The sequence below is a fragment of the Dichotomopilus funicola genome (assembly GCF_033296635.1).
Source record: "Dichotomopilus funicola strain CBS 141.50 unplaced genomic scaffold C8A04scaffold_30, whole genome shotgun sequence".
Classification (NCBI taxonomy): Eukaryota; Fungi; Ascomycota; class Sordariomycetes; order Sordariales; family Chaetomiaceae; genus Dichotomopilus; species Dichotomopilus funicola.
The window spans coordinates 349,538-366,099 of NW_026944051.1; the positions used below are offsets into that span (position 1 = coordinate 349,538).

General features: G+C 54.0%; 3 protein-coding genes across 3 annotated transcripts; 2 read left to right on the top strand and 1 right to left on the bottom strand.

Annotated features, from left to right (window-relative positions):
• Positions 1-1,564: 1,564 nt before the first annotated feature.
• On the top strand, positions 1,565-2,614 carry C8A04DRAFT_28599 (glycosyl hydrolase family 61-domain-containing protein; the record flags this gene model as incomplete). The annotated part of the gene is made up of 3 exons (XM_062780703.1): positions 1,565-1,865; positions 1,929-2,195; positions 2,268-2,614. 3 exons carry the CDS (start codon positions 1,565-1,567, stop codon positions 2,612-2,614), a joined length of 915 nt encoding a protein of 304 aa, XP_062637183.1.
• Positions 2,615-6,720: 4,106 nt separating this feature from the next.
• Positions 6,721-7,938, bottom strand: C8A04DRAFT_28600 (uncharacterized protein; the record flags this gene model as incomplete). Its single annotated transcript, XM_062780704.1, has 1 exon — positions 6,721-7,938. One exon carries the CDS (start codon positions 7,936-7,938, stop codon positions 6,721-6,723), a length of 1,218 nt encoding a protein of 405 aa, XP_062637184.1.
• Positions 7,939-12,704: 4,766 nt separating this feature from the next.
• On the top strand, positions 12,705-13,781 carry C8A04DRAFT_37229 (uncharacterized protein; the record flags this gene model as incomplete). Its single annotated transcript, XM_062783810.1, has 2 exons — positions 12,705-12,847; positions 12,950-13,781. The coding sequence occupies 2 exons, from the start codon at positions 12,705-12,707 to the stop codon at positions 13,779-13,781; spliced, it is 975 nt and encodes a 324-aa protein (XP_062637185.1).
• Positions 13,782-16,562: the final 2,781 nt, after the last annotated feature.

Sequence of the window (16,562 nt, forward strand, 5' to 3'; positions counted from 1 at the left end):
AGGGCCATCTCCGGTTTGCGGTTGTCTTCTAGTCTTCGGCATTCAGTAAGCCTGGCTTGGGATGTGTCGTTCTAAGCAGCTTTGTAGTGCTCTATAAGATGAGATCTCAGCCAGGGGATGATTCTTGGCAGAAAGAGGTTGAAGCATCCGCTCCGAGAAGTTGTCCTAGTCGTCTTGATCTCGGTACGTACCTTTTCTGCCCCATGACTAACCCAATCCTACGAGTAGCACTAGTTCGCCCAACCCTACCTCCCACCCCCGGGCATCCGTGGATACTAGGCGGGTTGTTTGATGCTCTCCCGTCGTCAATGCAACGTCATCGAGGCGAACAAGGCGTGGGGGGAGGATGAGGAGCCTTACGGATGGGAATATCTTGATCACACTGTGAAAGAGTTGGGGGTCATAGAAGCAGCTATCACATTTGCGGGGAAACTATCTTTATTGGTGGCGGGATTGTTTGTCGCTTTTCCGTTCTCGATACGACCTCGGCAGAGGGCATCAGCAGAGACCCGATGGCAGGAGGTGTGGTTGCGAGAGCGGTGATGCGCTTCCCTCGTACTACTGACTGTCTAGGGTGATCGGCTCGTGGACGAAGATATCAGGAGTGGTTATTGTCGGCGAAGAGTCAAGATCGGAGGGGAATTTCGGTTTTGCCTGGCCATCTTCGCAGGTTTGTCGTATCTTCCCTTTCATAATCCCATATGGCGGCCTCCCACGGTTTCCCGTTTGACCAGCCTCAACAATCGGCTTGCTTGATGGCGGTGAAAGGAGAAACGGTACTTTATTTTGAACGGCAACACCATCCCATCGCCATCGCCAAGCCCATCGCGAGTCATGGGAGAACAAAGGAAGAGGAAAGAAGGGGAAGAGAAGAAAGAAAAGGACCGATACGGTTGCATGAGCCGAATAGTTAAGCGGAACTGCTTCGGCCGGTACTGTATGCGACCCGGAAGTCGGACCGGCGGAGACCGGGGAAGGTTGCAACAAGGACTCAGACGAACCCGCGAACCAGGTTGGCGAAGCGGCAAAGCGGGTAAGCGGTAGGGAGCAAATCCGGGGAACCAGGTGTGGGAGCGCCGCAGCGCAGAAAAGAAGAAGATACTTTCCACCTAACTGCTACCCTACCATTTCGACCACGCCCATGCCCAAATTTACGTTGGGAAACCCCAGATTGGATGGTTCCAGGCCCGGAGCGGCCACGCTAGATTATTCTTCTCGACTTCTCAAATAGGAAACGGAAGAAGCCTTCCCCGACCGAAGAACACTGGACTGTCTTGGCGCGCCCGCCCCCAGGCTCAGCGGCAACGTCTAAATTAGCGTGTACGATGTGAAAGCTTCACTCACGAGGGGTATCAAGCCTGGACGGGACGGGGCTGAGAGGGAACGAATGGGGTGAAGAACCGAAAGATGGGGGGGATGGGATGGGAATGAAGAAAGAGCCTTGGCGAGAGATATAAAAAGGGGTTGTGGTTCTGTTGTGTCTCTCTTCTCATGCCCTCGTCTTTTCGTTCTACAGCCCTCTCAACAACCTCAAACAAGACACGACAAGCTCCAATAAGCAAAGATGAAGGCCTTCACGCTCGTCACGCTGGCCACGGCCGTCAGCGCCCACAGCATCTTCCAGAAGGTGTCGGTCAACGGCGCGGACCAGGGCCAGCTCAAGGGCGTTCGCGCGCCGGCTAGCAACTACCCGGTCCAGGACGTCGGCAGCTCCGCCATGGCCTGCAACACCAACATCGTGTACCGCGACAGCACCGTGATCCAGATCCCGGCCGGTGCCCGTGTCGGCGCGTGGTGGGGGCATGAGATTGGTGGCGCTTCAGGCCCGAACGACCATGACAACCCGATCGCGGCGTCGCATCACGGTGGGTGTCTTCCTCCACATCAATCCTAACACATGGCATGACACTAACATGACCAACCTCCAGGCCCCATCCAGGTCTACCTGGCCAAGGTCGACAACGCGGCCTCGGCCTCGGAGTCGGGCCAAAAGTGGTTCAAGATTGCCGAGCGCGGCTTCAGCAACGGCGTGTGGGCCGTCGACGAGATGATTGCCAACGGCGGCTGGCACTACTTCGACATGCCCTCCTGCATCGCCCCGGGCCAATACCTGATGCGTGTTGAGCTGCTCGCCCTGCACAGCGCCTCGACCGCGGGTGGTGCCCAGTTCTACATGGAGTGTGCCCAGATCCAGGGTGAGTACTTACTCTTCACCAAAGTACCTTCTCCTACTCCAAACAAACTAACATCTCTCTCTCCCTCAACAGTCACCGGCTCCGGCTCCTCCTCGGGGTTCAGCACCGTCTCCTTCCCAGGCGCCTACCCCTCCAACGACCCGGGCATCGTCGTCAGCATCTACGGCGCCAACGGTGCCGCCGACATGGGCGGCCGCACCTACCAGATCCCCGGCCCGCGGCCCATCACCTGCTCGGGCGGCGGCAACAACAACGGTGGCTCGCCGACCAGCAGCGCCGGCGGCAGCCAGCCCACCAACGGTGGTGGCAGCGTGGCCTTGTACGGGCAGTGCGGTGGTACCGGGTACTCGGGCCCGACGACCTGTGCGCAGGGCAAGTGCACGGCGCAGAGCCAGTGGTATAGCCAGTGCTTGCCTTAAGGGAGAGAAACCTATAAGGTTGGGTGAGAGGAAAGGCATGAGGCAATGTCGACGTTCTTGTATATAGTTGACCCCCTAAGCCCGTTTATTGAGCTCTAGATGGTAGTTATGCCGTCGGGGGCTCGGTAACGCAAAGTACATAAAACCACATATGCGTATATATTCGCATCCCGTTTCCGTTCCCAGGAACTTTCGTTGAGGATGAAGTGCTGTGACACTGTAATCCTGAAAGGATGGTATTACAGCGACGAGAGAACAATGGGAATGAAGTCTCGGTAAGATTTTACAACCCAATGCCTAAGGCGTTCTCGGTTTTGTACATACAACACCCCTAAGTAACAAAGTAGTGCTATCCCTCTTGGCCGACACTTACAGCCTGACTTTCCCCTCTCTGAAGGACAAACCTGCCGCAATCATATCTTTCAAGTGATATTTCAACAAGAACTTACACTCTTGGAACCCGTTCTGTTCCGTCCCCAGTAATTCATCGGTTTAGTTGGAGTGATATTATCTAGTAGAGATCAAGCAAGCCAGCCCTTTCATCCAAACTCACTGCTCACCCCGCTCACGGCCCCAAACCGCCGCACCTTCCCTCCTCCAAGGATATAAGTCCCCTTCCCGCTGCTCCTGTCACCATCTCCTCCCAATTCGCCAAACAGCGTGTTTGGCGCAGCGGTATTGGGAGGGGCGCTGGTCCCGCCAATTCCGTCATAAATCGAAATTGCCCTGGGTTCGATCCCCAAGTCAGCGAAGAAAAAACACCGGTTTTTCGTAACTGCCAACGTCTATCCCTCCGGATGGGAATAGGTCTTGGCTGTGAGCTTTTTGTTTTTCACTCTTTGAATAGGAGGAGACTTTATCTTGAGTGAGGAGCTAGTATCAGTCAGATATTTGGTTTGTATTTGCGATGTGGCATATCATAATACCTACCACGGTGTTGAGCACAGATCGATGACAAGACTATGTCGATTCCGAATATGATTTTCGGTCGCCAACATCACACACACACTTTGATATTGTGGGAACTTCAACAATCCCAAGTCCCGACTTGACCCAAGATATAACTCTCGAAAAATGACACACTTCATAAACTGCGACGTGATTTCTCGAAGGCCGCGGCCGTGTACTACACGCCTGTGATAACAGGTAAGTCGTACATCCCCAAAAGATACCAACCAGAAAGGAACACAGGGTGCATCCATGTAACACATCACCAGCAAACCATGCTGCCCCTCCCAAGGTACACTGTCAACCACAAACCAAGTTTCCATTCTTGCCTTTGACAAGTCAACTTCTAAAACGGCAGGTCGTCCACCGTTATCCCATCCATGGATGAGTTACCTCCCACTCATACCCAGTGTTCACGTCCCTCTCGCTAGCACCCACGATTTGCCTCTTCCACAGGTAGTGGGCAGTCGAGGCAGTGCACCTACCCCGTTTCGCCTCCCCTCGGACCCCGTCACAAAGCTCCTGAAACCGCGATCTCCACGGGTGCTGTCACCGGCTTTGCTTGGAGCCGGTGGGTAATTATGGAGCTGGGCAGACGGAAAGATGTTGAGCAGTTGTCGATGATGTAGTTAATTGGTTGCGTGTTTCAATGCGGTTTCTGGGGCCCCTTTCCTTTCCTTGCTACGTGTGCACTGCCCATGTATCCACGACGGCAAATATAGTCACAGAGGTTGATGTGGGACGATTCACCGGTCAGTTCGAGAAGCGAGAAGTGATGCACCCGCCGTGGCTGTTTGAGATGTCTTGTTTCTGTGGCGCGAGTGTAGGTCATGCAGTCCATTTCCTGGACTTGAAGACTTTGGAAATGGTACCCGGGCCATAATATCGGTATTAATCACCCTTTCTATCGATGTCCATGGCACCTGTGGTGAACGTCCACGGTCCATACGATAACGTGCCCCCGAATTCCCGCCGACGACATCAACCCACATTCTTCCATTCCCAGGAAACACAACACTGGGAGTCTGCTTGCGGTTGCAGCGTCTGACTCGATGCACCGTTTCTGCGTCGTGTAAGTCAACCCCCGAAAAGAGCATTGCTAGACCTCCGATTCGTCCATCCAAGCTAGTCGAGGGAAGTCAGAATAAACTCAAGAAGGTCCAACCCTGCAGATCGGGGAGAGACCAGAGAACATAAACCAACCATTTCCCTCTTCTCCGTTTCTTTTAAGTGAGCAGCACCCTTCTATGCAACCCCCACAGGGAGAGTCAGCTATCCCGACGCGCCAATCCCCAACTCGGAGACTATCGCCACCGGGCTCAGTCTCTTTAAAGGGATCCCCGCCTTCTCTCTACACTACACTAGTTTAAGGGGCGATTTTTTGGTTTGGAGCAATCGAAGGTGCTCAGTGGCGGCTTCATACACCAGGGGAGGAGAGATAACCGGCGCGCGGGTGTCTGACGAGGCGGGGTAATAGTGATCATGTCATGGAGCATGAATTGGTGGTGAACTTGTATCCGTAGTGTAGCATTAGCCCCTGACCATCCCCAGAAACACCTGAAGCTTGAAACCTCCAATGGGCGTTTCGAGACCTTCCCCCATCTCGAGCGAGTCCTTGCGTCGTGTCGCATCAAACGCCTGAGCCAGGAAGTCTCCCCCGAGCTGCCCAGACATTTGAACTTTTTACCCTTGTTACCGACATCCCTTTTCTGCTTGATGGTTGTTTGGAACCCGGGCTTTTTTTGTTTCTTCTACCATCCACCCGACATCTCAGATGCGGCCCACTCTGAGCGTTTTCGCGTAACGGTGAATTGCAGCATCGCAGCGGTTCCTGGTTCCTGCATCAAATGTATGCGGGGTCTCGGGGTGTGGTTGTGATGTGGAGCTGCTGTCGTGCCCGCCTTGCAACAAACCTTGAGACGAAGCGAGGCCGGTATCCGAGATGCCGTGATGCACCCCCCTAGCATGCGCGCGCGAACTTTCGGACGGTTTTGCGGCTGGAGGCAGTGTGCGGTGCGTTCTCGAGGTATTGATTCAACACCTAAAGCGGACATCGGGGATGCAAAGGAAAAAATGAAGCCGATGTTTATACCCGGGCGCAACCGACGAAGAAAGCAGGAATGCAGAAAGCATTCAACAAAACGAAGACAAAAAGAGCAACAAAACAAAATCGAATTCCGCCGTGAGGCTCGTAGCCGAGAGCAACCCTCTTCGCGCCAATCCCCCCAGCCGAGCTCGAAGCGGAAGCAACCACGACATTGATTCCGGAATGGAGGCTTCCTGAAACATCCCTCCCGTCGCTTTCGCCGCCCTTGGCAATGACCCTTAGGAGAAGCAGAACCCTGGATAGGCGTTGAAACGGAGAACTCGCCCCCAAGCGGGTGCCCGGCGGGCCAGACTTGCATTCATTCCCGCTTCCCTTGAAGCACGACTCCCTCAAGATGCTTTGACCCAAAGGTAAAACCCTTCTAGAACAAAGGAAGGAATCGCAGCGGGTGCAGGGCAGGGGGCATGACGAGATGGCGACGATGCCCTTGTTAACGAGTAACGGCGGCCCCACTGCATCTTGGAATGAATTGAAGCAGGGGAGTCGAGTAACGTTAACCTTGATGTACGGATTCGTATCGGTTCAAAGCTTGCAAGGCTCAAAGCCACGTATGACTGAAAGTTTCTGAGCCGCCCTCTGCCGAAATGGCGGTGTCTCGCAACCCCAAGCAAAGGCGCCCATCCGAATGTAGAAAATCACACCAAAAACTCTAGTTTGATTACATCACGCAGTGAGGTGGAGAGATGTTTCTTGTGATCACACAATACAGTCACTCAAGAGCACAATCGGAGAATAAGAGTATCTGGGAACTGAGTGCGAAGACTGCAACCTGCAAATCGTTCTGATTGAAAGCATAAACATCCACCAGAGTGATATAAAAGTGGTATCATCATTCCCCACGCCTCAAACCAAAAAAAAGCAAAGCCTCCGCCCCCAAGTCATGTCCCGAAGATCAACCATACATTCATCATTTTCCCCCGTAAAACGCCGTTTCCTCGAGATGATTAGTTATGAGTGCTGTCGATCCCTATCCGATCGCTCGTTTGTTTGCTGAGATGGTGAAGAAGAAAAAACGCTTGTGAAATGCACGAATTTGCCCAGTCTTCCGTTTTCAAGACTTCCCCATGAGCTTGACGCTCCTCCTCTTAGCTGACAGCCCGCTCAGTATCCCCTTCCTGATCGACACTGGGCTGTTGTTTTCAGCAGTAGGTGACACGATGTCGTTGTTTGCTGGTGGTGCGCCCATGACGGTCGCGTTGCGCTTGACCGCGCGGAGGATATCCGTGTACGTCACCGGTGTCTGTGGCGTCTTTTGTGCAAGATGTGGTTGTTGCTGCGGGAGACTGTCCACCGAAACAGCAGTTGCCGGCGAGGCCATCGTATTCCGCTCCGACGCAAATGACGTGTCCAGCTTCGGCACCGCGGGTTGGGGGGAGTTCAGGTTCGGCCGGCTCCGCTTCCGGGACAGGCTGAATGATCTCGTCACTCCCTTGAAAAGTGCGGTTGGCGTGCGCGGCGTCTTGGTCGAATGGACCTCGCCTTCGAGGCTGTCGAGCGCCTTGGGGATGTTAAGTGTGTAGCTGCTGCCATTGGCGTAGGGGTCAATGCTGAGGAAGGTCGGCTTCTTGTTGTTCGTCAACATATCTGATAGAAATGTGCTCCTCCGCTTCGCCGACATGTCCCTAGCAATGTAAGAATATCGTGACGAGGCGGTGCTTGCCGGCGACACTGGACGGTCTTCGGCTGGGATGGACTTGGTAGCGGTCGGTTCGGTCACGGATGTCGACTCTGTACTGGATCGTATCCTTGACGTGGATTCCGAATTGCTCGATGCCGGTCGTTTCCTTGTCGCTGGTAGATCGACAAGAGATGGCTTCCCTGCGAACACGACCGACACCACCCTCGCTGTGTCTTCACGGCTGTTGACCCTGCTGGGCGAGGCCGGGTCCTCCACGCTCGAGTCGTAGTCGTAATCGGAGAAGTCGTCGGCGTCGGACGAGGCGTCTTCCTCAGAGGAAAGGTAAACATCATGCGGTGTACCAAGCTCCGCCGTCTCGACAGCACCGTTGTCCAGGTTCAACTTCAAGTTGCCGAGCACCCGCGAGGCCCGAAGAGCGCTCTTTGTAGGCAACTGGGGAACGGCACCGTTCTCGAGCTCGGGGCTTGGGGCCAAGGCGTCCGAGTGGTCCATGTCGTCGAACTTGTCGAAGATGGGCTCGTCAAAGGCCGCTGCTTTGGAGGAGAGAGCGAATGAGCGGGTGTTCTTCGCCGCTGCTTCGTATGAATGCCCCGCGTTGAGAATGGGGCGAGGTTGATCTGTGAGAGACATGGCCCCCGAGGGCGACCAAGTTACTGTGGTGACTAGAAAGCTCGAAATAGTAGTGGTCGGGAGCGAAGATATGTGAAAGGACACAACGTCCTAGGTTTTAGTCGCCTGTCGTGAAGGTGTCGGTCAACGTGCGTCGGATTGGTACGACTAACTCATATGGAGGAACATGTCCCGAGAGTTTGGGGGGGAGAGAATATTTTAATGCAAGTTGGTGCTGCCCGAGGTGGGCGATCCCCCTCTAGGAAAGGGTGGTGCATAACGGCCTGCAATGACCCGGCCCACCATCTCAGCTGGCCGCTCTCCGGAGTGGTGTGCTGTGGGTGTCAGGACATGCATGAGTGCATGTATCTCCGTTTCGAAACGGCGAATGCGAAAGGGCTCCGTTCAAGCCCGCATGGCCTCCGTCAGCCCCTGCCCCTTGCTCCTGCCCCTGCCATGGACGATCCCTGCGCAACGGCCACAGCGGGCACGCAGGGCATGGCTGAGATCGTAACAAAAAGTGGCTTGACATGACAAACGTCTTGATTCCAAAGAAGCGCGCAGCATACACTGCGTCCGCATTCCACAAGCAGAGTGAAGCTATCGACAGTCCATCTTACTGCCTCATGAATGAGTAGGCTGCTTTTTAGAGGCCTGATTGGCCTGGAGGTCGGCTACCATCTGGGCTGCCCAAGTGCGATTGAAAGTTGCTCGAACGGCGAGCGTTGGTTGGCCATGACGGATGTTTCAAGTAGAACCTGGTCGTCGACCTTAAACAGCGACGGGACAAGAAAACTATCGCCAAGCCTCCGATTCTTCGGCGCGATGCGCAACACTGGATATTTTGTGGGACCCTCCCTTCGCGAGTCAACCCTCGGGATGGAAAAGGAAAGACTTTCGTGATTCTCGCCTCTCTGTTCAGACTTGCTGAACGGGGAAAACAAGCCAGAGGATCAATCACTCTCGACCGCTGCACGGTCCCGGTCTGCGCAATTCGATCGTGGCGAACACGGGACTTACGATTTCCGTACCACAGCCACGACGTTCAAGGGGAAGAGTTCGTTTGCGAGTTCAAAGAGTTGCGCAGCCCGTCTCCGCCGTCATCAGCCGCAGGCCGACTTCCCGAGGCGCCTCCGAGTTTTCTCGACAGCGTGACCGCTCGCTGCGGGCGCCATTCTCCAATCAGTTTGTGGTTCGTCGTTGCCGCCGGCGTTGAGTCTGGGGAGACTGGCAAAACTGGTTACTCGTACCAATCGGCGGGAGGTAACCCCCCTCACGAAAAATCCCTTGTACCAATGATAGAGCGCCTGCGAGGCCCCATTCAACCTCTCCCGCCGATGCCCCCCGCGCGCGACCGATAAGAGGCGAAACACGAAAATGCCCACCCTCCCCAATGTTCCCCTGGCAGGAACTCGCTACCGCCGCCGGAGGAAGTTACACTGCATACCACCGCTCTCCTTACACTAGAAGAAAAAGAGCGTTAGCCTGCGAAAATCTTGAGCGGACGGCCTCCGTTGAGGGACCGGAATTGGGTTGAAGAACTGTCCTGGCCGGCGCCCACTCGCCCGACCATTCGACCCGTCGCAGCGCAACGGAGCCCGACCGACCACCTGCCCGCCCGCCCGCTTGTGTCGGCCGGCCTTCTAGTCTTACCTGCTCTGGGCACGATATGTAAGGCAAAACGGAGTGTTGTTCAGACTTGCTTTCAAAAAACTCATCGTCGCGTCGGCCGTGATGTCTCTTCCTGGCTCACTCCGTGGAATTCCCTGGCCAGCATGAACTTGCAGATTACGACGGGGACGGCGCGGCCTTGACATCCTCCGCCCGACCACCAAAACGGCAAGGCGCCTTGAAAATCCGCCGCATCTTTCCCCTCTCTTGAGGGACATGACCACCCAAGAATGAGTTGCGATGGTCAGCCCGATAAGCAGAGGCTATTGAGGGCCGGCCGCGGGCGAACAAAGGCGGTGGTGCAAGCAAGTTTGGCCACAACAAAATAAAAATAAATTCCGGTCGGAATTGGTGACCAGGAAACTCGTTCGAGGTTCCCTCCGTCTTAACCACCGTCCCCACCTGAACCCACCTCGAGCCCACCCACTCATGCCACGGCATTGGGCGGAGGTGGGCCCTGATCTGCAGAGTCCTCGTTCTCCCGATCTGACTGTCAACTTCTTTTGAAATGACACCACGACATAGAGTTCCCGCCCGATTTCTGGCTTATTTCATGGGCAGTGTGCACGAGAACGCTTTCTTCCGTACCCGTTGGCAAAACAATGGGGTTGTGGTAGCGTTCCATTTGTTGTCCATCTCTTACCCTACAAATCAACGACAGCTGGAAAACGTGGCTCAGCTTTAGCCGTGCTTGACCCATTGCCTCTTATTCAATGAGTTCTTCTCAACCGTTCAAAGTCAGATGAGCGACCAACCCAGCGAAGTAGCCCGGTCAAGGAAACACGACGGTCAGCTGGTCCTTTGGGCCTAGCCAAACCACCGAGCTCCGTTTTCTCAAGAACATACCAGACGGACAAAGAACCCATCCCACCGGGATATCTATGGCTTAGGCTTCGAACTTAGCCAATGCCCATTGATTGCGCCTCAGCGCCTCTTGTAGAACTCGATTTTTCATCGGCTCTCCCTGGGAAACAACCCCGTGCAACCCTCTCCATCGTGAGTTTTTGTTTCAATCCAGTCAAGCCGATAACTTGCGACCGGCCTCAAACAAAACGCTTGCCAAGACTGCGAGCACCCTATGAATAGCGGCGCTTAGGGTTTGAACGCAGGGTACGAGTCAAACTGGTCGAGCGCTTCCGCTCGAGTTTTTCAAGGGACTCGAAATACATCATCCCTCGTCGTGTGTAGCATCGGCCTTTCGTTTCCCGGGCATTCGAAACCCGAGCTGTTGTTTGGATTGCTTCAGACGATGGGAAAGGGGAAAACCCCTGCGTCGGGGCGCGACAACGTTCCGAGCGACCAGGCCACCCGCCTGGGTGAAGTTTCCACGGTTCCCATGGTGGTATGAACGGGTCATTGATTAATGAATGGGAGCGTTTTTGTTCTAAGAATGTTCTTTGATCTCCTTTTTGCCGAATTCCGCTTCCGCCTCTGACCGTGGTTGTGGGAGCGGCCCCGTCTGATGTTGATGAAGCAGCCAACCCTAATTTTGACCTTTGCGTCATTCCGCTTTCCCAGGGTTACGGATTGTTGGCCCAAGCGCCCGGCCCAGGTGCCTGGTCCATGTGTTCAGACCAGACAATGCCCTTCAACTCTGCCTCTATTTTTCTACTTTACTAGCAAATATTTTGGACAACCCTTCCTCAACGCGAGGACCGACACCAGTAGCTTGCCCCGTTTCTCCGGTCTTTTGTGTCTCCGTCTCTTCCCAGGAAGCTCGATGCATCTCTTAGGCCCCTTTGCAGCTGAGTTACGTACCTTTCCGGTCCAACTTTGGGCCTGGGTGTTATCCGAATAAGGTTAGCGCTAAAATGTTTCTAAATCTGTTTCAGCTCCAGGGTTCCCTCCCGCTCTCCACATCCCACTTGCCGATTTGGGAACAAGTCCACCCAAGACCCGATTCGTTCATTGTCTTTCTTTTTTGCCTTTCGTCATTCTCAACGGTTCTTGGAGACACTGCCTCCGAGCGATGAAATCATACGCCAAAATCAGTAGCTATTTCCATCAACATGAAAGGAAACGGACAATATTCCAAAGACCCTCCGCCGGAGTCAGCATCTTGTTCAACACGGCCAACTCATGGAGATCTTTTCCCTCTTCGCAGACGTCAGTGTGGCACAGAAAAGACTGACAACCCTCTTTGAATGGCCCCCCCCGCCGTTGTCTCTCACTGCCCGCTGAACGCCCAACGGGATGAGGCTGACCCGGCTGAGCAACCGTCACAAGGACGAATCATCTTCACCGTTCGGCCCCAGCACCGCAGCAAGCGGACAGCAAAGGATAATACATAGTAAGTCAGTGTATCCGTAGAGGTCGGGTCAATCGGAAGACTGCGAAACCGGCCGGCTGTGTTCTGGCGAGGCTCGGTGGACGGAATGCTGAGCTGACTGGCTTTGTAACGTTGTTGTTCGTAAAAGTTAACCCGCAGCGACCCGGAGGATGCCATAACCCGGTCTCCGTTTCGGGTCTGCTGAGTTGGCCAGGGACTTGGGGGATTCCTACAAAGATTCCCATGACGCTGGATGGACGATATCTTACCGACGGGGAAAGCCTTGCGGTGTTTGCCGGTCGATTGCGCAGCTTTGTCTGCGTAATCGGGCAGTGTCTTATCGCTGCATCAAAAGGTAATAAATCGGAGTGCGGCAGGTTGGTAATGTAAGTTTGGGAGTGGCCCGCCACTGGCCCCGACCTTGCATGTTAAAGGAGAAACACATGGTGTGCTCTCTCTCGCTATGTGTTTGAAGCTCCTAGATTATTATTATTTCGCAAGATAGGCTCGGAGAGGGCCAAAAGCTCTGGCATGCGGCCCGATGTGCAGGCCAGGCGAGAGTCGTCGGCGGGACTCTACCAATAGAACCACCTCAAATTGCCAAGACTCACGATATTATGCAGTTGGTGTTGTGCTTCGTCAACCCCGGCACCCCCACACGCGTTTAGCGATGAGTTTGCTGTGCCGACCGATCTAGATCTCCTAAATTTTCTTTTGTTCCCGTTGAGAGGTTTGGCATTTAGAGGAGGTGTTTGTTGTCATCGACCTCGCTCTCACAGCACCTATTTTCCGGACTGGATCGTCATCAAGTCCCAACAGGCTCACGGCGGCAATAAAATACCTAAATATGAGGCCTAATATTGTCGGCCTCTGCGTCCTGGGCCTGTTCACTTCACTGGCAGCATCTGCCACCGACGTCTCCTTCCGCGATTGGTACCCCGAATATGGGCTCATTTTCCAGCATACCCTCGAACAACACTGCTCGGCCGAGTACAATACCTGGGCCAAGGGCCAACGCCCAGATGCCGACGATTAGATCGCCAACGGCACAACCTCCGCCGGCCAGGCCGTGGTACAATGCATCTTATCCAGCACTTCCGAGTTCATGAAAGCCAACATGGCCTCGGCCGCCGTGCTACTAGGCATCATGCCCTTCGCGCTCTCCGTACTAGGTTCCAGCAGCGAGGAAAGCGCGCTGCTCTATGTCATCGCCCGCCGACCCTTACTCACCACCCTCCTCCTCGCAGGGGCCCCCGTCGTCGTAGCGCTCCGGCCATTCGAGTACAAAGACCCCGTCGGCATCCTCCGCGCCCGCGAAGGCCGCTTCTACAGCTTCCACATCCGCCGCTCATGGGTCATACTAGTCCTCGAATACATCGTCGCATTAGCCTCCGTCGCCAACGTAGTCCACGTCACCTACGGCCTCGGCGTCGGCGTCACAACCATGATCCTACCGGACTCCAGCTACCTGCCGGGGGTATGGGCGGGAACGGGCATCGCAGTGCACATCATTGGCGCGCTGTGTCTCAAGTCCCGGCTGCGACTGCTCACGCCCAAGGGGGAACCGCTCCTGCAGTCTGAGCTGACGCTCTCGGCGGACAAGAACATTACGGTTGAGACGGTGCCGGAGACGAAGCAGTTTCTGGCGTTGTCGTGGTTGACCTCGACGTCGACGACTTTTCATGTTATATTTGGCACGCTGGCCTTCTCGAGCATGCAGTTTGCCTCGGTGCGTGATACCTTTGGGATTATTGGTCGCTACACGGCTTCGGTTACGGTGTGCCGGGTGGTGCTTATGTATGAGCTTTCCGGGCTGCGGACGGCCGTGGACAGCATCTCTGTTGTGCCGTCTCCGGGGGATGATGGGCAGGACCCGGTGGATGGGCTGAAAGCGGGACCGAGGGTGTTTACCTTTGCCCCGTGAGGCATAACCGGGAAGTGGCAAGTGGGATCCGGATGTACAAAGAGAAGACCCGGAACCATGTTGCGACCATCACGATGCTATGTAGATCCGGATTCAGGAGCGGAAAGCTGTGCGGAGTAACGGAATCCCTGTCTAGATGTATTGTACATACATACAAAAATACTTCAATGTTATTCAAAATGTCTAAAAAGGGTATCCAACTCCTTATCATTAGCGTTTCCCAAATTTATCTCTCAGCTATGTATAGACCGGCCATTCGAATGTCGTTTAAACTACCATGTAGAAACGGAAGTTTGCCATGCCGGCAGGCGGGTTGCAGCGGTTCGGGTCAGCAGAACCGAGGATCGACAATCCCGCGCCGCTTACCCACCGATCGGCCGGGACTCCGGTGCCGTAATCCTGCCGGCCAGCTTTATTCCCTCCGAGCATTTAAGTGCGGGGTAGTTAGCTCAAAAGCTGAAGAGCAAGCTAAGATTTCGTCAGCGGGTTTGTGAATTGCTCTTGAGCTGACTTATTGGCTCCAAAGCTAACAGGTTGAGGGCATCTTAGAGAGGGGCAAGATGGACCGGACCGACAGTCAAAACGGAGAGCCAGATTTCATTTGTACTTTCCGAACGGACTGACTTACTATCTATAGGCCGCTTCTACGATCAGTACTATGGATTGGGCAAAGTTACCCCACTCAAACTCGACTGCCTCATTCTTGATTCTGTCCACACACTGGCAATACATATCCTCAGTGACTTGCTAAAGGTATTCTACCATCCTTTTGGTGTCCGGACCTTCAGTCTGTCCGAGAAATTCTCAACAGCCACCGACTTTGTTCGTCTCGTCAAACCTGGAGAAATCGGTATACATCCTTTACCCAAACTGTGGCTAGATTTTAAACGTCGTCGGTTTATATATCAAGGTCATATGAATTAGCACCTTATTTTGAGTTTGAGATAGTTAACTGCATTGTAGACCCTTAGTGCTACATCCGCTGGTATCTCATCACCTGCTCCTCACCGTCTACCATACCCTGTTAAATCGAAAAGAACGGGAGCGTCACCTCTGTGAATGGCACTGTGAGAACGATGCACCACCACATAGAGGGCCACATTGGCCGAGCACATTCAGATTCATCCCGAACAGTGAGACAGTGCGTCAGGAGGGTGAAGTACGTCTTTGATAAGGTGGACTTCTTCACCAATTCAAAAGATTTCTCGTTTGTGGACTTTCATATCACTCTCATACCACCCGATGCTGTAGATAGCAGCACTTAAGATATCCTCTACATTCTTGAGACCAGGGAAAAAAGCATTGAACTATAAACTGCCACCGTGAAGGTGGGGCATCCCGGCATGCACGGCGCCGATTTTCCCGGGCCAAGGCCGGAGGTTGACCGGGACTCCACGCTTTGTCCGGGCTCAACGATCAGCACTGCCTGACAAAGGCGAAAGCGAATTGGAATTCTCGTGTTGTTACCCGTCTAGAAAGTATGGTCTTAGGTTACAAGAAGCAGTCGAAATCCCATTCCACCGGGACAAGAGGAAGAATATCAAGGGGAGAGGTAGTTAGTCAGCAAAAACAACAACAACGCACCGCTTCCTAGTCTCCAACCAAGGGCGCCTACACGGGAAGTTCCCAGAGTCATGGACACCTTTAGCCGGGAGGAGAACCTGGGTATCTCGAGACTCGGTGTTCGGTACAATTCCAAACCTTAACCCGCCCCCCCCGAAACGATCCTCGGCCCTGCCGTCCTCACATTTCCTCCCTTTTCGCTTCATATAGTACCTTCACTTCAAAACGGATCACCCCTCGCATGACCACAAAGTATGTACGAGAAGGAGGAGCAAAAAAACGGAAAACGGACGTGGCATGAAGGTAGGTAGCATCCGGTTGTTCTACTTGCATTAGTTGCCCCCCTGCAGGGGATATCTGCAAGACACAGACACACAAATGGCAAAAAGAGTCTTTTGCAAGTTTGAGCCCACACAGCAAAAGCGTGCAAATCATGAAGCGGGTTGGGAAAGTTGGCGGGGTGGCCGTCTGAGTTTCTTGTCTTCGGTTTTACTAGGTTATACAGAAGGGGGCATTGGAGATAGAGACGAGAAACACAATAGAAATGGAATGTACCTTTATTCCTATGTAATCAACTAGCCGTCACTCTCCCTCACTCCCGCGAATTATGTACTTACCACCTCCTCCCGTACCACTATCCGCTATTTTTGCCACCACCTCCCATATTATGTGGTAAATCCGTAGACATCATATCAACCCCAATCCTGAAACATTTCTCATCTTCCCACAACGGAAAGATCGACCACATACCACCATCTACCACCCACATACCACCCGTCCACACATAGCCATATGTACATACCTGTCGTGTTGTCCCCCACACGAACAAGCTCGTGCATAACCAACCCGCAGCAACACCGGGACCAAGCCCTCCGCCGCGTTCAATTTCGGCCAAGTGCGCTTGTAATGTTTCCCAACGCTTTCCGCTCCATGACGTCTGATCGGTAGGTCGGCCGGACTTACTTACCTATGGAGTGGGAAAACGGAGGCGTTCGGTGGGCGAGTACATGGAAGTTGTTGAACACGTATCTTATTGGTGGCCCATGATTTAAAACGGAGGAGATGTTGGAGCGTAGGTAAGAAGGCAGTCAATCACTAGGTTGTCACTCGCCACCCAAGGAACCATCCATTCCCCTTGCTTACATCATAAAAGGGTTGAGGAAGGCTCCCACTAGGCGCACGGGTCCGTGCGCTTACGTAAACCTGAAATAGCTTATA